We start from the raw sequence: 25,314 nt of genomic DNA on the forward strand, positions 1-25,314 counted from the left end.
TTTGTAGCAGACCAGAGGATCTGCTTGATGTTTCCCAAGTGGATTAGTTGTTTTATGCTGCTGGTTTCAAGACAAAATCTTTTTCACAGCATTAAAAAAATAATTGTCAGTTACACAGATAACTGGCAGATTGTTTAAAGCAATGGTACGTGTTGTAATTTCTGAATAAAGAACAGATAAACATCCCATTATCAATGCCATCGGCAAGCGCCAGAGTTTCTCTTGCCAAAGTATTTCTGATGACTCTTCTGATTCTGTTAGATTGCCAGTAGCTGTTCCATCTTATCCCACCAAGAAAATTTGATGACCACCTTGAGTACCACCATCCGGATGATTTCCCATTGAGGCATCACTAAAAACAACCAGTCTTTTTTCCAGACTCTGAAATTTTACATCATCTGACTTTAGTTTTCGAAAAAGCTTGTTTACATCATAAAGTCTGAACAGTAACATGTTTTGTAGTTGAAGCAAGGAGAGAAGTGTCACACATTATATCTGGTCTACTCAACCCACAGGATTTGTTCAATCTTGGACCTCTGAATGTCAGCTTCAAAGTTTGTCAGTGGAGATATACGTTGCACAGATCTGTTGGATCCATAACAAAAGGCTGAAGACTCTATATACTTTGATGTACATGTATCTCTCCATTTCCAGAAGAGATTTCCATTCCCACATAATTAAAACTATCACTCTCCTGACGGCCAACTTCAAAAGCTGTTTTCAAATGACCAAAGAGGAAAATGTTTTCGAACAATCCCACAGAAAATCATCAACATAAGAGGCGAGGATTCCAATCAACTCACTCTTTTACCTTATTGTACCAGTACAGAGAAGCATCTGCCAAACCAAACACCCCTTTGTTTAGTTTTCATAGCGTTCCTTTGCACATTGCTTCTTGAGGAGGACGAATATAGACATTTCTAGACAATTCTTTTCACTGAAGAAAAGCAGCTTTAATATCAATTGAATTCAGGTGCCATTTCCTTTGACATATGACTGCCATAACAACTCTTGAATCTGAAGCAAAAGTATGAGATTCTTTAGGAAGGTCACTGACATTTAATTCTTCGAAACTTCTTGTGACTAGCCTTGCCTTGGGTACTATACCATCAGGTGTTTCTTTGACTGAACACACCCACCTGCTGATACATTTTTAAACATCCTCTTTCACATCCTTAAAGTTCCAGACAGTTACTTTTCCAGTTGCCAATGACATCTTACAAACCATGACATAAAACAAGGTTAAACCTTTTAATAACTTTAACTCTCTGTTCTGTTTTTGCGTCAGATCTAAGGCCCAACATTCAAACTTTAAACTTGAAACACTCTTTTTCTATATATAAAGAGTTCACATGCAAAAGCTGCTAAACACCACCTTCGTCAAAAATCAGATAACTATTCTTTTTTTTTCATTTTGTAAGAGAAATAATACCCATACATGCTATCTATACCCCTAAATCTGTTAGGTGAAGTGGCATCATATTCCACCAGAGGGCACTATGTCCAATATCATGGTTCTACACTACTGTTGTGTCTGAAACCGTTTACTCCTTCACTCCTCACTATTCCCTATAGACCAGGGTTCCTCAAATCTTACCCTGGAGGTCCAGAGCACTACAGAGTTTAGCTCCAACCCTAATCAAACTTACCCACCTGTGATTTCCTAGTGATCATGAAGACCTTGATTAGCTTGCTCAGGTGTGTTTGATCAGGGTTGGAGCTAAACTCTGTAGTGCTCCGGACCTCCAGGGTAAGATTTGAAGAAGGGGGCTATAGACCATTTCAAAAGATGTAAACAACACTGGTCCAGACGCACTTTCTGTTTCAGTTTTTTAACACTAGATAAACGTTTGGATAAAATCCAACCAACAGAGCATATAGAACTGAGTAATAATAGAAAATCACATTTATTTTTTATTTGTTTATTTTTTAAAAGTAAAAAAATTACTGACCACAACAACTAACAAAAGTGCATAAATGTAAATTTGTGGTGTTTACTGTCAGTATCCTTTAGCTGATTCCAGTTACGCATTCATCTCTCGTTGTATAATGGAAAATAGTGAGTGAGCGAGTGTACATCAGATGTACCCTCAAAGTGTGCATTCTGGGTAAAAAAGTACTAATGGTGTGTAGGGAATGAAGTTGTTTACTCAGGTCTCAGGCCGTTTCTCAATTTCAAGGATAATTCCTTGGCAGGACTAGTCCTTACAAGTCACTTCCTTCAGAGGCTAGGCGAGGCTCCTCTTTAGCATTCGAAGAACATGTAAATGAAACAGGCGAGCAAGTGCACGTCATTGCATCATTACGTCAATGAAAATGTGTGCTTTCGTCCCTGCGCGCATAGAGCGCGAAGGATACACATATGCATCCTTTCCTGTATATGGGATATTTCTCGAATGAAGGACTCAGTCCTTGGCTGCAATTCCGAGGATCCTCGACATTAGAACTGTCCTTCGACGGACGTCGATGACGTAGCATCCTCGAAATTATGGCTTCCTAGGATCCTTCCTTGACATTAGGAAACGGCTTCAGACACCACTACAAAATAGTGGAGGCCAAATTTAGTGCACAATATAGGAAAAAGGGAACAGTTTCGGACACAGCCTATATTTCCCAAAACTCGTTGCATGGACTCGTTAGCTCAAATCACTCACACCTGTTTCTTGTTAACCTCATTTCTCCAACCTACTTAAACCCGGTAATTTCTCACTTTCATTGTTTAGTCTTGTTCTGTGTTACATTGTGTCCTAGCCTTGTTTAGTTCTTCTGTGTTCTTGATATTGTTTCAGCTGTGTTTTTGCTCCTTTGTTTTATGGACTACTTCATGTCAATGACCATTTTATGATCAACTGGATTTATGATTTATAAGGGAGGGAGATGGGGATGATATAATGCTTACTGCTGCTGGGAATGAGGTCCCGGTGTGGGATGAAGAGCCTATATCCATATTGTTTTTCCAGCACATCAGGTAAGATCTCCAGGGCAAACTGCTCCTCTTCGCTCATCTCGCGGTCCACTGATTCTAAGTCCACTTTGGTGTAAGAGAGGTAGGCATCATATTCCTTATTGTCTAAAGGAACAAATCAGTTGTATTTTATTAATACCAAAAACACAGATCTCTTTGAAAAAAATGTTATGGTGAATTTACTTCATTTTATTACGGCAAGAAAATGCACACAATAAATATATCTCCAGATATATTTTTATGTTGAGTGTACTTATAATTGATCAATTGAGTGTACTCATATTTTATAAGTAATTTCAGATTAGTTATATTCATAATCGTAGCTAGACTATTTCAATGTTTTTATGTTCAGTACACTAAAATCAATTATGTGCAACCAGATCAATTTAATGGTTTAATTTCTACATACTAAAATTAATCTATAAATATAAGTTTAATCCAATCGTTTTAATCTCTTATTCTATCTTAACTTTTCACATTTAACTGCCACATTATGTTGAGCAAGTAAGAAGAGATTCAGTAGGTCTAAGCACAGTTACTGCTTACATCATGATTTTCATTGTGTCACCTATTGTCTATACACAAGCAGCACTCTTCAAGACAATTTCACCTAAAACACTAACAAGTCTGTCTTTTTTGTTAAAACACAAAAAATAGCATTTAATTTCAAATTTTACTCTCCAAATGCAGTCCCATGCAAAGCATGCTGAGATGTACAAGTCCACTGCCTAGTAAGTTATATTTACTTAAATAATTCAAGTAGTTTCAACACAAAATTTCCTTACAAATCTGGGTGTATTTTACATGAGTGAAATTTACTCTGTTAATTTAGAATTACTCTTTTTTTTTGTTATTTTTACTTTTTACATTTGTTAAAAAATAGAATTTAATAATTTCTTTTAAGTTAAATTTACTAAGGCCTATCAGTGACTATTTTGAAAAAAATGTTATGACTTTGTTATACAGTACATAATTGATGCACTAGGTGGCATGTAATTAAATTAATGGTTAAACCTTATAAATAAACATTCCCCTTCCGGTCTGTTTGATTTTGTTTTGTTTTGTGGGGCACATATGAAGAATGGATGAATCGCTGCTTCCATGCTTTAGTAATATTATTGCTTTGTGTGAGAAACGGATCATAATTGAACCCTTGCTAGTTTTATGCTGGTTTTGCATCAGTCCTAATGCATTGTAATTGCGTAGAGAAAAGCCAGCAGTGCAATCCCCAATATTCACTTTAAATGTAACACAGGTTTCAAATAAGTCAGTGTAAATTAGATTTTTATTTTTGGGTTAACTAATCTTTTTATCTTTAAAAGCTTACCGTCATCTGTTTCATCACTGCCAAAGTGTTGTCGGTAACAAAGCATGATTTCCACGTTAAAGCACTTATAGATGGCCGTAAAGATCCCTAATAACAGCATGATGGCACCCAGACCCCCGACCAGCTCCAGCCTGTACACATCTATTTGTACGCAAACACAAAGTAACGCCCTTTAATAAAAAGCAATATAATGTGACGTCAAGAGGCCGAACAGAAATTAAAATCTTTTAATACGTAATGTAAAATACTTCTTTTTGTGTTTTAATGGTTTGTAATGTAATAACCTACAGGTCATTTTAACAGCACTTGAGGTAGTCATAGAATCACAGGAAAAGCAGACACGTTTATTCTCTAAATGAATCATATGCTGTTGTATGTAGTGGTTCGACATTAGGTCAGCCGATGTTGAGTATATTTTACCCTTCTTCTGCAGAATGGCACTTCCACTACCACGGCCGATGTGATTCTCCACATTACAAGTGTAGTTCCCCATGTCTGTCTCCTCCACAGCATCAAAGATCAGCGATAGCAACACCTCCTTCTCCCCCAGAAACTCTCTGAGCACCCTGAAGAAACACAAACAGATCCCTTATGAATTCCACATTAACTCTCTGCTGAACATATCAGCTGTACATGAACAGAATACAGTATATCAGTGGTTCTCAACTCCAGTCCTCGGGACCCACTGCTCTGCATATTGTGCATGTCTCCCTTATTTAACACACCTGATTCAGATCATCAGCTCGTTAGGATAGATTCTGAGTAGAACTGAGTGTGTCAGATATGAAAGACATCCAAAATGTGCAGAGCAGCGGGTCCCGAGGACTGGAGTTGAGAACCACTGCAGTATATGTTTAAAGCAGTAACCTCTTTTTCTGTTCTGCTTAAAACTTCAAAACATGTACTCAGCTAGAAGTAACTTTGACTTCAATATCCCTACTGTTACTGCCTAAGAATGGATCTACAGTATATACGCCTTCGCTGGTTTTGTAAAAGACTGTTACTCTGTAAGGGGAACATCCCAATTGGAGAGTCAGTTAAAACACCATGAAGCTGAAGCATTATCCATTTCTTATCCAATCCAACTTTTTATTTCACCAATGCCAGTACATGGTGCAGCAGTGGTTGTTTAACTCAAATGCAAACAATAATAAACAAACGAGATACATCAATATTGTATAGCATAATACACAAAGTACAACAAAATGTTTCGTTCCAAAATTGTCAAAACATGTTTATTTCGTTGTGTTTTGTTTTGCTATTTAGCTGTATTGTTTTACTTATAAAGGCTTAAATCAAAGCAAACCAAGAGCAGTTTGATTAATATTAATTGGAATGCACAATCAAAAAGATAGATTTTGTTTTGAAAAACAGAGTTATCTTGTTTTTGAACCAAACTCTTCATATCCCAAGCAATCAGGTAAAGATAACAAAACTTACATTACACACAGCTAAAGCATCATATGAAGTATATCAAGTATCATAAACAAAGGCAGAGTGAACTGCTGCACTACAAACATAAGCAATTGAAGAGTCCACTAATGGAGCTTATGCTCTCCTCAGTGGGAGGAGCTTCCAACTATACTGTACCTCGCTCTTCTCATTGGAATTCACTACAAATTTACTTACTGATGTGGATTCTCTATATACAGTTTTATCAAACAACAGAGTGGCGCAGGAATGACAGTTTTCTAGGCAAAACTAAAAAGTGACTTCCAATTTCCCAAAGTTTTTTTTAAAATGGGGATTTGGTTAAACGCCTTAAGGATCTTGGGTTACCACAAGCCCAAAATATTTTCACCTTTTAATCTATGACATAAATACACCAGTACTCCCCCCCACTCGTGACTTTTTAAAGCTTTAACATGACTTTAAAAGGGCAGTTGCTTAAAAAGTTGCTTTGTTGGAGTACAGACGTTGTCGGGGACTTTAAACATCATCACGCATGAAGATCTCAAAAACAATGCTACATGGGCACAATTCCCAACAAACATTCATCCACAGAGTATTTTCTTATAACATTTGAAAGGGCTGCTGGAAGCTTGGTGGTGATGACGTTGATGTCGAGAGACCATGGTGTAGTTCGCTTGTAGGTTAGCTTTTCATTTCTAATAAGCTCATATGGACTTCAAAATTCATAAAAGATGTATTCATCTGTGAAGATTATCTTGTTGGACAAAACATCTACTGTAAGTGTGAAACTTTTATTAAACACAAAGCTTATTTTTGCAAAAATCCAGAAGTCTAGAAAAATGAATGAGCTTTTTGGTGAGGAAAGCAGTGCCCAGCTAACTTTAGGGTTGGCCTACAAAAATATGTTATCCCTGTGGCACTAATAAATCTACTGTAATCAAAATCAGTGGTACAGAACACAGCATTAAAATGCCTGATATAACTGCAACCTTTCCACTATTTGTGTACTCAATTATATGCAATGCTATGACGTAAATAAAACGCATCCAGACCCCTTAAAATTGCATGATTTTTAAACTTAATGCATTTGTCACCTGAACTGAAAGAGTTATTGAGAAAGATCAAACAGAAATAATCAATGAACATAACAATGCTTCAAACAAACTGGCATCACAGGTTTCCTCTGCTTTCTGTGTAAACTTCCAGCTCAGTTAGATTCTCCAATACAGTAACTATTTTCTGTAACAGCCATTTAGTTTAAACCATAAGGGGCGGTTTCCCGGACAGAGATAAGACTAGTACTAGATTAAAATAAATGTATGCAACATGATCTCACAAAGTTCCGTGGGATAGTCACGGAACCTTGTGCTCATTTTTCCGTGGCATTCTTACGGATCTCCGCATTTTTCCGTGGCCCTGCTACGGACTGTCTTTTTCTGTGGCATTCTCACGAAGTGGTTACTCAACTGCTTTTTCCTATTTTCAAACCATTTTCGCTTCTGTTTAGGGTTAGATTTGGTGTTTGCGTTAGTTTGTCACTTTAAATATTGGTTTATACTATTTTTTTCTGATTTATTCTTTTATATTTTCTAAACTTTAAACAATTGTTGCCTGGCGTTGGGGTTAGAGTTGGGTTTGGGTAGGGATGTCATTTCATGTAAATCTAACCCTAAACCTAAGCAAAAATGGTAAGAAAATAGGACAAAACAGTTGAGTAACCAATCCGTGAGAATGCCACGGAAAAAGACAGTCCGTAGCAGGGCCATGGAAAAATGCGGAGATCCGTGAGAATGCCACGGAAAAATGAGCACAAAATTCCGTGACTATGCCACGAAAATTCGTGAGATCAGGTTGATATAAGAGCTGTCTAAACTGACAACAACTTGCACTGACATATCTTAAAATACATCAGTGCCCTTTGTTTTGCCTCAAAATGCACACAAGTAATGTTTATAGTAAGGCATGTTTGTTAAAACTATTATATTTCCTATTAAACTGAGACCTAGTCCCAGGCCCGGCACCACGAGGGGGCAAAAGGGGCATTGCCCCCTCAGGTCTGATTTGTGCCCCCTCTGTTTTATTTTTGGATTCATGGTTACAAATAAAATTCATCCTTTTGAGTTAAATAATAATTTAACCTTATCCCCATATGGGATTTAGAATGTTCAGTGAGGTGACATTACTGCCAGATTCAAATGTCTTTCACGTTGGTTGACGCTGAGCCAGACAGACGAGCTCAGCGCTGTCATACTACATATCAACACTATGCAGTGTTTTCAACTTCATAATGTTTATTTTAGATTTCATACATTTAAATACACATAAGCACTGGTAAAACAATAGCCTATAGTATGTAAAATACACACTGATGTCTATGGAAGCAGCAATAAAAATCTATTCAAATAAGATAATAATTTTCAAATAATAAATACTATTTATTTTCAAATAATAATAATAATTTGCCGACGTGTGTTATTCATATCAGACAAACACAGTGGAAGTAACTATAAAGTTTACTCTATTGCTATAAATGTTATAATGATACCCGTTTAAAAGACGGAGATGCGCACCTGTCAAGCAGCTATTACATAACAGAGCAAGGCCAGAGACGAACGTGCTCTTAAACAGGAATTAATATATGGAATAATTTGTGCATCTTTGAATAACTGTAAGAATACATTTCCTTTAAATATCATTTTTGTCATATAAAGTTTTAAGAGAAAATAATGTTTTATCCACTTTTATTGCTCAAACTTGCGTTTAACAGCGTGTTTGGCGCATTTAGCCTACCTCAGAGTTATTTCAGTAATATTGCTGTTTTTCCGGTAATAATAATACAATGTACATGTCAATCCTGCTTCCTTCTCTGTTTATTAATTTCATTATGCTGTTATGTTAAGTTATAGCCTATGGGGATATTAATTGCCATATGAGACATCTGTTGCCGTTATATAAATTCTCTCGTCTAATATTCAAATCATATGCGGACTAATGTGTGCGTCTTTGATTAACTGTAAGAATACAGTTCCTTTGAAAACAGTTTTTTTTCCAAAGTTTTGAGAAATAATCTAGTTAGGATATTTATTGCAGATGTTTATTGCCGTTGAATAGCCTACTCTCGTCTATAATATGGAAATCACATAGGACATAGGCTATATAATGTGGTATACTGCACAGTTACCCTGCTAATTTTAATTTATATGTGGGGATAAACCTTTGCAAATTTTCTGATTTAATCCATTCATGTCCTGACCACAGGCTACAGATTTTAAACATCCTTAATCCACACTTACTAGTCTATCAAATAATATCTTATGATCTATCATCATTAGTGAGTTTCTGGTTACCTGTGCTGTGCAGTTGCATATGGAGTGTTTTATGGACCGCTGCATTTAAAATATGTCTTTTCAAAGCGAGATCTCAGTGCATCATTGATGGTATAAAGTTAAGCCCCCTCAACAATTTCACATGCCCCTCAGTCATTTCATCCTGCAGCCGGGCCTGCCTAGTCCTGGCTTAAGAAAATCCCTGTCCGGGAAACCACCCCTAAATGTTCAAAGTTTAGTATCCATGGAGATGTTCCTCTGCATGGCCAGGTTACGTTTCTTCATTTTGTAAACCGTAGATGCGGGGCTTCATTTAAATGGGTGTAATAATTTCATCCATCACATTTATCAACGTACAATCAATTGTACACTGAGATTGGCGACCTACAAATGTTTTATGACTCACACGTGAACCCTGTCGTAAGATAATGTTTTCTACGTTAGATTGATAAATGAGGCCCAGTATAATACCTTTAAAGGAACAGTATGTAAGAAATTTATATCAATTAATCATAAAATGGCCCTGATATGTCACTAGACATAAGTATTTGAAATGAAAACTATTTCTTAATATCACTGACAACAGTGGCCGGCCAGGATATTGTCATTTAAAAAGTGAAGTTGCAGCCCTCAACTGAAGTTTATGTTGTCATTTTGTGTATTGGCCACCAGTTGTGTGATTGCAGTACCAGTTTTGGCCACAATCCTACATACTGTTCCTTTAAACACATCCCTCTTCTACTCTCTCGCTACCAAAAGCCATTTTATAGATATCCCACATACCATTCTCTTTAAAGAGAGACAAAATGAGAAATAATAAAAATATTGACTATAGAATTACGCAAGAAAAAAGTTTACCTGGCTTACAATATCAAATGTAAGATGTAGTGTGACCTTTTTCAACATTTAGTCAAGGTAACAGGCAATAAGACTAACAATAACATTGGATGGTGCAACCCATAAAGAAAAGCTACATGTGTCAATTTGGCCCAACAAGCTATGTTTAATCAAGAGACAATATTTAATTGACAGAACACTCTATTTTAAGTTCAGTGTACATGCTGGGGTAGTCAGCAAAACACAAAAAAGTTTGTTTCCCCAACTTAAATTGGGCCAACTAACAATTTGAGGTGCAACGGGTCACTAGAAATTTTTATGTTGGAGAGGCATTTTTTTTTAGTGTGCAAATGCTTGAGGAATGAGGTTATAAAACCTGTGAAACACTTCCTTTAGACATAGATTGTATGATGCTTTTTAGTCTGATTTACACTCTAAAACTAAAACTTTCCTCAGAGTCTCAAGTTTACGTTTGAGTTTTTCCAGAGGGTACCAGAGGGAATATATTAAGATTAAAGCACTTGAAATTAAAATGCATTAGTGCGATAGACATTCAGTGCACTTGTTTTTCTGCTGCTGTCTGTGTTTTAAACTCGAGGCCAGTTTTAGAGAGAACTTTTTTTAAAAACATCACACAAAGACACAGCAAGGGTTGCCTCTCGTTAGTTTTATGTTAATGTGTTGTTTTAAACAGTTAAATCTTATTCGAGCTGGCATTTGTTCTGCAATTAAAGCAGACATTTTGTAGAAGGGACAAAACTGATTACTGATTGTGTAAAATAACATAAGGTACTGGGTTTTACGATATGTGGAAAAAAACTTCATTAGATTGATTAAAATCCTTCCTTGGCTTTATATGTGAAGAGTATCCATGTACTTTCTGTAGAAGAAACATCAATCATAATTTTACTCACAACATTAGATTTTCAAGGTTTAGCGGCATCACAAAATTGGTCATTGCTTAATATTGTGGGATGTTTCATGTAGCCTATTTTAATCCCTGCAATGAGTATTTTCTTTCACCAGAGAGTTTAGGTGAATAATATGTTTACCGTAATGTTATTATAATGGTTTAAAAGAATATGTATATATTATGTGTATATATAAGAATATATATATATATAAATTCCTTTACACCCATTTAAACCTTTAGATTTATATGATTTTTTTTATTGAAAATATACATGTTTATTGTGGTTAAATATTTACAGATACCCAATGAAAATTCTTGTGTGATTGCATTTTTGCTGTTCTGTACTGATGATTCATTTGATTCTTGCTGATTTGTTTTTACTACTTTTTTGGTGAACATAACAAATACAAAATATATGAAAATACATCAACAATAAAACATCAGTTAAAATCATTATTCATTATAGACATTACTGTTGCCTTTTTAAGAATTTTCATGACTGAATCAACTTACTGAATCGAGTTATCCAGTGCTTTCAGAAACTTATTCAAACACTGTGTATCTATAATGTCTTTCTGAAATCATTTCTTACTCTTCTCACTAGAGGTCTCTGTGCCCTCAGTAAAAATCATCATCCATTATTACATTTGCATCTTTTCCTTCTAGATCATAGAGCTGTTACATAATCCTCTCTTGCTTTTCAAATGTAATACCAAGAAGTTCAATAGCTCCAGCCTACTTATAGTATATTGTTTTTATCTCCTTATTCTTTAATTTAGTTCTTTGGTGATATTTTGCCCTGTAAATGTTCTGTCTGGAATGGATATGACAGTCAGGGCTGCATTTCCCCATCACGATTGATCTTAGCTTTTTCTACAAGCTAGGTTTGTTCTCATGCATTTCCCAAAAATGCACTTAAAGTCTGTGTAAAGACAATCTTGAAAACTGTTTCTAAACACATTATAAATGTTACAAATGTATTGCTGAAACATGCCACAAATATTGTAAACTATACCGAATTGCAGAGTTGGATCTAGTAACGGAGGCAGAAAGTGCATGATGGGTGGGCCTCTAAAAATCTGGGTGGGCCAGAATAATTTGCATCATCTCGCTTGAACTGGGAGAATAAAATGACGGATTGTGCGTCACTGGCGTCAATTCATTAAATGTCAAAGTATGGCAATTTCAAATGATGTTATTTAATCAAACCGTATTACAATATCAATTAAAGTAAGTCTGCGACAGAAAAGAACCAGACAAAACAGTCTAAACTAAAAAGATTTGGAAATAACCTGGCACATTTTAGGCTGCTATATAAATGAATAAAAATAACAAAGTCAGCTTTTCACTATGACTTCACAAAAAAGAACAGATTTTTTTATGCGGGCCCGAACAGTGCCTCAATGAGATAAATGCTGCCTATTTTTCTGAAATTTGGTTAATTATTTTATTTACTTGGCATTTTTCCATCATTCAAATTTGGTTTGGTGGTTAATAACACGTTTTTCTGTGTTGTATTAATATCTGACTTTACAGGAACGATCGCCCACAGGCTGCAACAGTGCTTTAAGTGCTGCTTACAAGTCACTATCTGCTATCAAGTGCTGAAATTTCACCTTATAAAATGACTTGTTTTTGAAATGTTTAGTCTAATGATCTTCACTTGATGTTCATAAAATATTATTGTTAATAATAATATTGACTATGGGGCAGGACTTATCCTAGTCCCAGACTAAAATGGATGTTTGTGCTGCTTTAATTAAAAAACACCTTGCACTGATATATCTTAAAATACTACAGCTGTCCATCCTGAGACGAAACAATAGCACTAATGTTTTTTTTTTTTGTAAGGTTTGTTTGTAAAAACTACTTAATGTCCTAATACAACTAAGGCCTAGTTCTAGATTTATCTAAACCTTGTCTTTGCTTTAATAATATTTGCAACCTGAAATAATCCTTTTCATATTTAGTTAGGACTCAATGCCTCTGCAATTTATATTATTATTATTTGTTTATTATTATCAGGCTAATGTACAGTCTTACTTTAACAACACAGTTCTATACACTGATCTATGTACATATTTATATTGAGCACAACTTTAAGTCATTATGAACCTTACAGATAGATAAATAAATACGGTAAGAGACAATAATACATTTCTCTGCAAATCAGGTATTTACTTTTCCAGTGTTGCCTTCTGAATTAATAGAATAGATGAAAAGCAGTGATATGTGAACATTATCACACCAAGAAAACCTTTAATAACATGGTTTCTTTAATTAGATGCCATTTCCCCTTTTAAACAACATTTTGTTGTTCCTGAAATGTAGCAGCACTCAGCAGCAACCATATATCCTTTTGTTAGTAACAACAACTTTTGTCAAAATTGTACCAAAATACGTTTCCTTCTTTATTTATTCATGTTGAGTCATTTAATTTTTCATGATCATCTCAGAGCACTCAGCTACAACGATTTTCAAGTACTACGTAAGTTACGATGTGTTTGGGAAACAGCCCAAAAGTCTAAAGGCCAATTTACACTGGCCCAACACCAACCAACTCCAACAAACCCCAACATTCTAAAGTCTCATTTACTTTGATCCAACAACTGCCAACAGGGGTTTCACACTGACCCAACTGTCTGTTGGATCAGTGTAAATTGGCCTTAAGATGAATTGTGCGATCATTGTTACGACCTACTTAGGCTACAATGTTTTTTGAGAAATGCAGCCCAGGAGTAAAGGTGCAATTTTGCCGGTTATCCTGCAATTAGGGCATTTTCATACTGTGGTGCAAACCGAGTTCAAATAACCAAAATAAAAGGTTTGAGAAGTGACAGTACCTGACTTCACTTTCTCTTATGTGTCCTTCCAACTCTTCTACAAACTTATCCCCCTTCATCCAGTAGATGATGGGCCGAGCGTCCCCGCTGTAACCAAAGAATGCCTTGCAATCCAAGATGAGACGCATGCCTGTAAAATAAAACCGCATTAAATCAGCTTGACCTAACACTTTACCAGCATGTTAATATGATCACAAATATTGATTTATTAAAGATGTTTCAGCACTTGTACAAGCAGATGACCTCTGTGATCTGGAGGAACAGAAACCTTTTCTAAGAAAGTTTCAGAACTTTGAACTACAGGAATGTCATTCATGGGAGAGAAACACATCAGAAATCTGAGACGAGTCTTCAGCGAAGAGCACAAACAAAAAGAAAACATGGCAGTCCTAATGCATTTCTGTAGAGATGTTGAAAGCAATCTAAGGTCACAGTTATGTTCAAAGAAACACTCACGGACTCATTCTGTGCCATTACTGAGGGATGCAGTACATGTGCTTATACTGTCAAACATACACAAGACCTTAATGTTTCTACTTGCACTACTCAACACTACAATGTTCAACTTCCAAGAAAAAGGAGAAAAAGAAAATTCTTTTATTAAACTCAATTTCACAGTTCATGTTGTTCCTACAAAAAGGCTGATTTTTAAAAATAAAGAGGCTACAAACAGTTCAATACTTTGATGCGATATAAGAACCATTTTGCCCCCCCCCCCAAAAAAAAAGCATTCAGTCAAAGGTTCTTTAAAGGACCATTTCATTGTTTCCTTTATGTAGTCTACATCAGAGGTCCCCAACCACCAGTTTGTGACCCAATCCCAGGTCATGGACAAGTTGTCACCAAGTTGCAAGAACGTTCTAAAAAATGTTTGTATAACAGTTACGTAATACGTAAATGTTTTGTCCTTTAAGAGCCGACTTCAAATAACATTGATCATTTCCAATTTTGTACTGGGCTGCTGCTCTCTCTCTCTGTCATTAGAGTTTGAGCACACAATACTTCTAAAACACAATCGATAGAATTGCGTATGTATTACTTTATGAATCATTTACAAATGTACCTCGCAAATCATGTCAATACATGAAGACGTTCAACTCTGTCATCGCAAATGACTGAAAAGTAATTGCAGGCTTCTGGAGAACAACTACAGAATTATCCAGCGATCAAAATAAACTCTTTCACTGCAGTAATAATATTTTAACGGGTACACTTTTAACGTAGGTTCAAAAGGAACCTAAACATTTCGTCCTGTGTCAATCATCATTAAAAGCATGGTAAACGGGATGTGCCTCCGCGACCAGCCCCAATTCCTCTGGCATCTCCTCCTTTTCATTTCCTTCTTCACAGCTCATTTTTTCTTCTGTTCTGTTACTTGGACTTGGGGCACGAGCCCGACATAAGGTTCGAGCTGCCTTGTAAAAAAGGTTGGTGGACCCCTGGTCTACATAATCTTTTATACTGCAAATAACTACAAATAAGAAGACCGTTTTATATATCTAAAGTTGTTAAAGTGGAGGCACACAGTCAAAAATGTTTCTGACATTGTGTAGCACCTTAGTTTTAGGAGTGTCATTACCCACAATTATGTTCCTTTTTAACAACAAAGCTATTATAGATGGGCCCATTTCAGAAAGGTGGTTAAGTGAAATGGGAGGTTTGTTAAACACGAGACAGCGGGGTAAGTCAAACCTTTTTCAGAAGGAGAGGTAACTTGTACCCCGAGTCTGGGGTAACTTACTCTCTGAACCTAACCTGGTCAGAAGCAGGTTTTATTCTGTCTCCTCCCCTTTTTAAATGAGTAGCTGTGTTTAACTATCTCGTTAGTTCATTTAGTACATTCATTGCATAGATTTTTATTATGCACTGTAAAACATTTTTAAGCTGTCTTTAAGTTACAATCAAATTGCCAGTGCAAACCACTTTTGATATACAGTGAGGAAAATAAGTATTTGAACACCCTCCTATTTTGCAAGTTCTCCCACTTAGAAATCATAAAGGGGTCTAAAATTGTCATCATAGGTGCATGTCCACTGTGAGAGACATAATCTAAAAAAAATCCAGAAATCACAATTTATAATTTTAAAACTATTTATTTGTATGATACAGCTGCAAAAAAGTATTTGAACACCTGTCTATCAGCTAGAATTTTGACCCTCCTTTAAATTGTCCACCTCCACTCCATTTATTATCCTAAATTAGATGCACCTGTTTAAGGTCGTTAGCTGCATAAAGGAGCAATCATTAGAAAATGGAAGAAGCTAAACATGACTATCAATCTCCCTTGGACTGGGGCTCCATGCAAGATCTCACCTTGTGGGGTCTCAATGATCTCAAGAAAGGTGAGAAATCAGCCCAGAACTACACGGGAAGAGCTGGTCAATGACCTGAAAAGAGCTGGGACCACCGTTTCCAAGGTTACTGTTGGTAATACACTAAGACGTCATGGTTTGAAATCATGCATGGCATGGAAGGTCCCCCTGCTTAAACCAGCACATGTCCAGGCCCGTCTTAAGTTTGCCAATGACTATTTGGATGATCCAGAGGAGTCATGGGAGAAAGTCATGTGCTCAGATGAGACCAAAATATAACTTTTTGGTCATAATGTAGTGACACTAAACACTAAACGTGTTTGGAGGAAGAAGAATGATGAGTACCATCCTAAGAACACCATCCCTACTGTGAGGCACATGGAACAGGGCGACTGCACTGTATTAAGGAGAGGATGACCAGGACCATGTATTGGGAGATTTTGTGGAACAACCTCCTTCCCTCAGTTAGAGCATTGAAGATGGGTCGAGGCTGGGTCTTCCAACATGACAATGACCCCGAAGCACACAGCCAGGATAACCAAGGAGTGGCTCTGTAAGAAGCATATGAAGGTTCTGGCGTGGCCTAGCCAGTCTCCAGACCTAAACCCAATAAAGAAACTTTGGAGGGAGCTCAAACTCTGTGTTTCTCAGTGACAGGCCAGAAACCTGACTGATCTAGAGAAGATCTGTGTGGAGAAGTGGGCCAAAATCCCTCCTGCAGTGTGTGCAAACCTGGTGAAAAACTACAGGAAACGTTTGACCTCTGTAATTGCAAACAAAGGCTACTGTACCAAATATTAACATTGATTTTCTCAGATGTTCAAATACTTATTTGCAGCTGTATCATACAAATAAATAGTAAAAAATCATACATTGTGATTTCTGTTTTTTTTTTAATTATGTCTCTCACAGTGGACATGCACCTACGATGACAATGTCACACCCCTTTCAGTTTTAGTAATAAAAAGGATTCAGAAATCTTTTTTACGTGCTGTTGCCATGGTGAATCGTAATATCGGAGCTCCATTGATGATGGCTTTTCATAGTGGCTGGGCACGCGCTTAACTCAGAGTCAACCTACTCAGAGTCGATTGAACTAACTCAGATCAGCTGTTCTGTAACCAAAAACTCAAGAGTTTCCTATCTCAAAGTAAGTCAACTTCAAGTTTTAACTCGGAGTTGGTTGAGCCTCCTTACTGAAACAGGCCCCTGTTAGCCAACTTTTAGACAATCATTATCCATCACACACTGAGTTGTCTTTCATGGTCATTTTTATTTGTCATGTTTGTTTTCTATTTCAGAATATAGATTATTAAACTATTGCACTAAAATTTGACCTGTGAGCTGAAGTGTATGGTGTATTCATTTGCAGAAACATACATACGTACTACTCATACTAATAAAATGAATTTATGTTGAACCCTTTATGGACTCATTGGTCAGCGCTTTCCTCATGTAATGAAAAGGGCGGGGCTAAACATATTAAACATGCACATTTCTTTCATCAGTGAAAACTGTGAATGCATTTGTATAATAAAACCACTATTTTATAAACGTTTTATTTAAACTGACGTGGTCACATGAGATGTTTTTATTCGGAGCACTAGTCTGATTAAAAATGGAAATGTATTAGTACTGTATGAATGTAAATCCAGCTACTGCTTATAAACTGTGTTTTAGATTTTTTATGTAGAACTGCATACAGAAAATGAGTGTTACACCGCTGACCCTAATGTTAAATCCTAATTCTACTGAAATAAATGGATTTATGCTGAAAACCGGTCAAAGGAGCAAAAGATTGTTTTCTCGGTCCACAGTGTGAAATTGCTTAAACTTGTCTTTTAATTCTTTCATTGGTGACTGAATAGAGAACAACTATAATTCCTTCTAAACACAAGCAATGTTACAGTACTGCAAACACAAAGCTGATTTAGTAAATGACTTGAGCGAACATTCGCTTCTAAATATCACTGCCGTATTTACTGCACAGATCCGCTGTTCTCACATATGTTGATTAAATGCAAATAATCTCTAAAAACCCTTCAAGCCTTTTAAAAGCATTAACAGCAGCGACAGTGAAGAGCTTTCCTCCTCCTGCTTTTAAAAGAGAGAAAATAGCAGATGCAAATGAAAGAGGCTATGGCCGCACGCACAGTGTTTTAACCGTGAATATTTATGCATTGAGTTGCTTCAGTAATTTTGTGATACATTATATCCCATAAAGTTTGTCTAAGGCTAATGTGGCTAAGGGTAATGTGCAACGATTCTGGGGTTTTATTACAATCTTGTTACAGAGCTTAATGATGAGGATTTTATGCTGTGAAAGATTCATCCTGTTGATGTTTGACTGAAATGGGTTTTAAAAGTGTATATCTAGAGGACAAAACAAAACAAACAACAATGTATTTTAAACTGACTCAAAGGAAAATTGCTCAATGCCTAAACTCTCGGCTTATGAATTCACATGCTGTAAACATTCAACACATTCATTTATTTTTCTTTACACCATTTTATTGTTGTTGTCCATTTTTTTCTCTCTCAATATTAAAGTCGCACAAGAACATCTGGTGTTCACAAATGTGTATTTTATGCATTTTTACAACCAACAAAAGTTAAAACTTACAAGGTAAAGAAAAAAATATTAAATCAGAAATGGCTCTTTTGGCTTAATTCATAAACATGTCAGGATGTGATGGTTTTAACTTCATGCAAGGTTTATTATTAGGAAATATAAATCCATCTGACTGGATGCCCCACAAGATTAGTGGTTGTTCAAACACAGATGAATCGAGCAGTCTGTCAAAATCCCTCAAGCCAAACTGAACTGAGTTGTTTTCTGAATTTTTAATGTTTGTATGAGGTCAGAAAATCTCCAGGTCTACAATGATCTGTGCTTAAAAAATGGACTAAGCAAATCACATTAAACTTTATTGAAATTTAAAGTAAACTGCTGCTGGCTTTAGATAATGTCACATGTGCTCATGTTGTTTACATTCCAATACACTATTTTGTTAACACTGAAATTAATCTTATTCTTTTAAATGAGCACCTGTCATGACTGCTTTTTACCCAAAGTATCTGTTTTTGTAATTCATATTTTACATGTATCTCTGGCAATATATTTAGCATTGAAAGAGAATGGTCGTATTGTCACAGGGCTCAGAATCTTCACCTTGCTTTTAATACAGCTGCGTTTGTGACATAACGCTGTCAACATTCAACATCATATTGTCACAGAGCTATTCATAAACTTCACTAATAACTGCACGTTAATCACTGCACTCAGTCCATTAACAATACCATTCGCAAATCCTTTCTCACACAAAGCACCCAACATACAACATTCGGTGGCCCATAAAAGCATTTGGGCACTTAAAGGGATACTCATGCCAAATATGAAATTTACCCCATGATTTACTCACCCTCAAGCAATCCGAGATACATATGTTCATCATCTTTTAGATGAGCACATTTGGAGTTAATTTAGTAAATGTTCCTGCTGTCCCAAGCTTATGGAGAAAACAGGGATTAGGGAACAACTTTTGACTTTAAACCCCCAAAAGGGCATTCATCCTTCACAAAGATAATCCGCATGGCTCCAGTGAGTTAAAAAGGTCTGTAAGAATAATATCCATATTTCAAACTTTATAAACTGTAATAACTAGCTTCCAGTAGCAGCACCATCTTTGACTAGTGAGCAAAGCTATGGGTATGTTGCGTAGTGACTCCAGTGAATCGCGTTAGTTCAAGATGGGGTTGTTACCGGAAGCTAGCTATTACAGTTTCAAATGAAGAGTTTCGTTGCAAAACAAGATAACCACCGTTTTTTTAATTGTTCAGAAATCTTGTTTTTTGGTTGTGCATTCCAATTAATTTCAATGCAACTGCAGTTGGTTTGTTTTGATTTAAACCTTCATAACTTAAGCAAAACAGCTAAGTAGCACAATAAAACAAAATAATAACATGATAAGATAACATGTTTTGACAAAAATGTTAAAAAATGGATTTCTCTCGTTTTGAAACGAAACTCTTCAAATATATATTTTTTCTTGCATTAACACACTGATTACTCGCAAAAGACCTTTATTATCTTTTCCCCAGCCATTGATGAGTTATCTCGCCAATTAAGAGAAAACATTTCCTTGCCAATGATGCTTTCCTGATGAGTTTTTATTGTAATCTGTAATTCCACTATTATCCACTAGATGGCACTCTTACCCAATTTATAAAAAAAACTAGGGATGCACCGATATGATTTTTGGGTGCTGATACAGATTTAAACAGCCAACTATTGGCCAATGCCGACATTAAACACTTGTATACAATACTAGTTGGCCTATTAGCTAGTTTGCCATGGATTGGATCTATTTAACATTCGACTGACCAACATAATGAGAGAGAAACAAAGTAGGATAATATTTTGGCGGTTTTTGTTCTTTTCTGAGATTTTGAAAAAAAAATCCCAGACCGCAGACATTTTCCCGAAATACTCTTGCTCTGACCGCATGGCTCATGTAAATTAATAATCTCTCATGTGATAGCTATGTGATTTACTATTTTTATCCCTATATTATCCCAAACTATAATTTGTACAGATTTTATTTTGTTTTGGGAAGTATTTAATTATTTTGATAATTATTATTTTTTTAATTCTGGATTATGCAATAGACATTCAACTTATTGCCTTCACGCAGTTAATTAATAAACAACTGTTATCTGCCTTTCTCATGCTTTTTCTGATATGCTGATACATTGGTGCATCACAAAAAACTTAAACAAAAACAAATTTTAATTTTAAACTCCAAGTATGTTTTGATAATCATTCTGAATCTGTCCTCTAACAAAATTCCTTTATAAAAATGTAATTATCTAAGCTTTTTGCTCAACATGTGGTACTTTTGAAGAAACCTACCCATATTTAAGAGGTTACAAAAAGAGAACAAATGAAGATATGATAAAAAATTCAGTTTTGTTTGTTTTGTTTATTTGTTTAAAAGCAGAGGGTCTGTTCTTTAATTTGTATGTTTATATATGTATAGAAGAACATTTTCCTGGAAGGCATTTTTTTTAACTTTTGTGAAAATCACAAAAATGCTGTTGGGCAACTTTTTAAAGGCACACAAGGCAAGTCTGAGTATTATTTCTCTACTAGCTCCCCCTAGTGTCTGGGAGTAAATGCTTTCTATATCTGAGACTTTACGAGACTGAAGGACACCGGGTCGGATATAGCGAACTTGCAAGTGGGGTATTCTTCCTACAGACGGTAGGGGAGGGCGAGAGAGTCTTCATTCGTCATGTAATGTGTCATTTAACCATATCCCGACTTACGAAGATGATTTATTAACATAAAAATGCTGCCTTGTGTCCCTTTAAAGGCTGGCGGTAAATGAGTTAACCCTTTGGAGCCGTGTGGATTACCTCTGTGAAGGGTGGAGGCACGTTTGGGGTTTTAAGTCAGAAGTTGTACCCTAATCTCTGTTTTCTTCCATTATAAGCTTGGAAAATCAAGGACATTTGCTTTATTAATTCTAGATGTGTTCGACTGAAAGATGATGGACATGTGTATCACGGATGGCTTGAGGTTGGCTGCAGTGTATTAAATATCAAAAATATCTAAAGGTCACTGCATTAGATATAAGATATCACAGTAAGTGTCATTTATTTGAAAGAGAGGCAGGACTTTAAATGAAGAGGGATGCCAGTTACAACAGATTTGTTTTAAACACCAAATCTGTTGTCTATCTTTCTTTTTAATAAATGACACTAATGCAATGATATGGGTACATTTTAAGTGTGATCTCAGAGTAGAGCCATTGGACATGAGTGTCAAAATGTTCTTAGCACTAACTGAGATGTATGAGAAACTCATGTTTGAATCCAAACATGTGAATTACAATTTGTGTGAATTACTTTATAGTGTGAATTCTAAAATCAAACCTAGATCATGATGTGGATGTATACACCTGTGAAACAGGGCACTGATAACCAAAAACGTTTGCATTTAAATAATGCTGATAGGCAGCCAAACATTTCCCTGAAATGACTTCATTAAGCAAACTGTGAAAGCAAAAGTTTTGGAGTTGTTTCAGCACTATAACACTGTTGACGTTGAACTCTTTATTAGACAGGTGCAGTCACACACTAGAACAGATTTACTGTGAGCTGACCCATGATCTGCTGGGCGAGGTGACCATCACTGTCACATCTGTGAATCTGACCAGGTGGTAGTAATGTGAAAGGCTGTCAGTGATCGGTAAGATAACAAGTTCTTGAGAGAACAAGGTTATGTGTATTGCTTACTGTATACTACGCACTATATACTGAATGGTGCCTAATATGATATGTGAAAGACTATGGAATAAACAGTGCAACACATTTTATATCATATTATATTATTTTCAGTCCAATTTTGTGAAAACCATCTTTTCAGTCTGATGATAAATAATTAATGACAAAAACAATCCAACCATCTCCATTGTCTTTGTATTGCGAGAGGCCACCTCCTTGTCATTTCTGGCTTATAACAAAAACAGAATAATGCCTAAAAGCTGCTGTGTGACAATATGTACAGCTAACAAGCCAAAAAACCCTGAAATAAGTTTTTATAATCTGTGGAGCCGTAAAACCCAGTCTTTAAGGAGAAAAAAGTGGATCGCCGACTATGTTTCCTCCTAGTGGACGCAGTTCTACTAATAGAAGTACTATGAAAAGTTGCCTGTTTTCACTTTTGTGTCTTTAAACGCTCGTTTTCGACAGCTTATAAAAACGTATTTCTGGGTTTTTTGGCTTGTTACCTGTACACCCTGTCACACAGCAGCTTTTAGGCATTGTACACCACGGGTCCCCTTACATGGAAGTTGCCATTTTGTGCTGGCATTTTTACAGTAGTCCTAAACGGATAAACTGCTCTACAGAGCGTGTTTTGCAACTAGTTCTGTATTTTGTCCTAGACAACATGTTTGTCCTGTGGTGGCTATATGCTTTTCGGTGAACAGTGGACTGAGCCGTTGGTTGCAATTAATAATCTCACTGCTAGATGCCACTAAAATCTACACACTGCATCTTTAAGTGATTTTTTTGTGAAGAGTAAGGGGTTGTGCACACCAAAACTTTTAAACGGGGCAGGACAATGCCGAATGCCAGCTGTTTTTCAGCTGAGTGCCAGCTTTCTTCAGCTAAGCGCTTTGGTAGCTCTGATACGTCAGCTGTGAGACGGTTGGTAGCTGTGATACTTGTCCCGCCCCTCCTCCACTGTGATTGGACGGCCGGGTAAGAACTGACATTGACTAGCAGATCTTTTTACCTAAAGTTAAATCATTTTCAACTCTCGGCGCTCAGCGTTGAGGGCGGAAAAAACGCCGGGTGCCGGTTTTCAGCGTGGAAGAAAACCGCTAGCTACTAGCTTATTTGAAAAACGCTGAGCTTCCATTGGAAGCTATTGAAAAAATGCGCTGGCCCAGGAATAAAAGTTTTGGTGTGCACACCCCCTAAAGTTGCTGCATTGGGAACGTTTATAAAAAATTTTAATATCATTGCTTACAGTATGTTTCTGATTTACAGGTTATGTGTCTATTGATTTGACTTGATGGAAGATCAGAGATAGATGAAAGGTTTTACTGCAGCTGTACATAAGGTGGTGATGGTGCAGTGGAAAGACACTTGCCTTTGGTGTGAGAGACCCAGGTTTGAATCCACTGTGAAACACCATTGTGACCCTGAGCAAGACACTTAACCCCTAGTTGCTCCAGAGTCATGTGACCTCTGACATATATAGCAATTGTAAGTCGCTTTGGATAAAAGCGTCAGCTAAATAAATAAATGTACTTACAGTAGGTAGTCAGATATTCTGAACAGTCCTGTCCTGAGAATTGGACCAATGTGCTTTTGTGCTCTGGCTCTGCTAAGCAGGGCATGGCTTGCATCCAAAAATGTCACTTATGGCAGAATTTACAAGGACAAGTTCACTGTGTAATAGAAACTTCTGACTGATGCTTTACTTGCACAATGAGCAAATGGACTTCTTGTTGAGGCATTGTAGATCTCAAGTGCTAACAGGAATCATCTGACATACAGTTATGGTTAATTTATTTCAATAGCACGGGCAGAGAGTTGGTTGACATTTCAAGGACCCAGAAAGTCCATTTCCTCTGCCGACACACAGAATAACGTGTTATAATTCAGAGACACCCTACAGATTAAATGTGTGAAACCTCCAGCTATTTTGTTTCTGACAACAGCCCGAGGATGAACGAGGAACCTTACAAATCTATCCAGACAGACGTGAATGCTTTCAAAAGAACGAGGGGGAGTTTGAAAGAGTCTCTTATATGAGCTGGATTGATTGTGTAACGGAGCTAAATTAACAGATGACACTTCAGATAAAACAGACGTTTCTTTTAAGATCCAAACCACGGTGCTAAAAATAATTTAGTAATAAATGCAAGCCTGACATTTGATTGTGTTCTGGAAGTTTTTTTTCTTAAAAAATTTGAATACAGATCCGAGTAGTACTACGAAGGCGATGGTGTTTTATTACAAACAAAAAGATTTCGCTGAGAGTTTCAATCTGTCCATATCAGCGGATGGCACATGGTGGCAGCCGCCACCCTAAAAATGAGCTTTGCCACCCCAATACAGATCTTTCAGTCAGAAAAGCTTGCATACTTATGTAACATACAAACATATTGCGTGGGCGTCACAGTGGTCAAACAAAAAACACATAAAATAAATTCACTGAATTTTATAGACTAAAGGCTAAACATCCTTAAACCCTGACTTTCTTACATTTTTTGATATAAAGTCAAAATTTACATCATATTCTTAGGAAATCTGTACAGGAGATAATTTTTATTATAGAAGGGCCATTGAGGTGTTTTTGTTAAGGGCCTGTAAATGTGTATTGAACATAATTCTGATAAATAAAATAGATTTTGGTTGAATTATAACTTTATCCAAATGCAGATGTCATATATGCACAATGTATCAAACTTTGAAAGTTAACCAAACAATAAATTGATTCTAATTTTTTAATTACAACCAAATTAGTCAAGTGCTGTTGTCATTTTTCATATGATATTCATATAACCCATGATATTTCATAATGTGCATATTTTATTTATGAGAGACATGACTATATCTTTTGAAACATGTGCACCTGATAGTTTAGGCTCAACCTTTTTTCATCTATAATGTTTTTATAGATTAGTAACAGTTGCTTTGACAGACCTGATCCCATTGCTCCTACTTTGCACCCAATTGTTGTCATACACTGATTGGTCTGTGCAGCGTCACATGAAGTCAAACGCACCACCACAGGGGCTCATCTATAAAGCGTGTGGGCGCACAGATTTGATCATAAAGTGTGCGAACCCAAAATAT

At 36.3% G+C, this 25,314-nt stretch overlaps 1 protein-coding gene and 1 long non-coding RNA gene across 4 annotated transcripts in view; one reads left to right on the forward strand and one right to left on the reverse strand.

Moving 5' to 3' along the window:
• il1rapl2 (interleukin 1 receptor accessory protein-like 2) overlaps positions 1 to 25,314 on the reverse strand; it is a 282,978-nt gene that overhangs the window by 2,533 nt on the left and 255,131 nt on the right. For all 3 annotated transcript variants that reach the window (XM_055177737.2, XM_055177738.2, XM_055177739.2), the window contains 4 exons: positions 13,625 to 13,754; positions 4,713 to 4,858; positions 4,293 to 4,433; positions 2,900 to 3,070 (listed from right to left, as the gene is read on the reverse strand). In XM_055177737.2, coding sequence (XP_055033712.2) covers positions 2,900 to 3,070; positions 4,293 to 4,433; positions 4,713 to 4,858; positions 13,625 to 13,754 — 588 coding nt within the window. The remainder of the gene's footprint in view (positions 1 to 2,899; positions 3,071 to 4,292; positions 4,434 to 4,712; positions 4,859 to 13,624; positions 13,755 to 25,314) is intronic.
• Positions 2,907 to 5,464, forward strand: LOC129422054 (uncharacterized). The gene is made up of 3 exons (XR_008637277.2): positions 2,907 to 3,047; positions 3,656 to 3,696; positions 4,726 to 5,464. It is a non-coding gene; the product is annotated as an uncharacterized lncRNA (long non-coding RNA).

Source organism: Misgurnus anguillicaudatus, chromosome 16 (genome assembly GCF_027580225.2).
Source record: "Misgurnus anguillicaudatus chromosome 16, ASM2758022v2, whole genome shotgun sequence".
Classification (NCBI taxonomy): domain Eukaryota; kingdom Metazoa; phylum Chordata; class Actinopteri; order Cypriniformes; family Cobitidae; genus Misgurnus; species Misgurnus anguillicaudatus.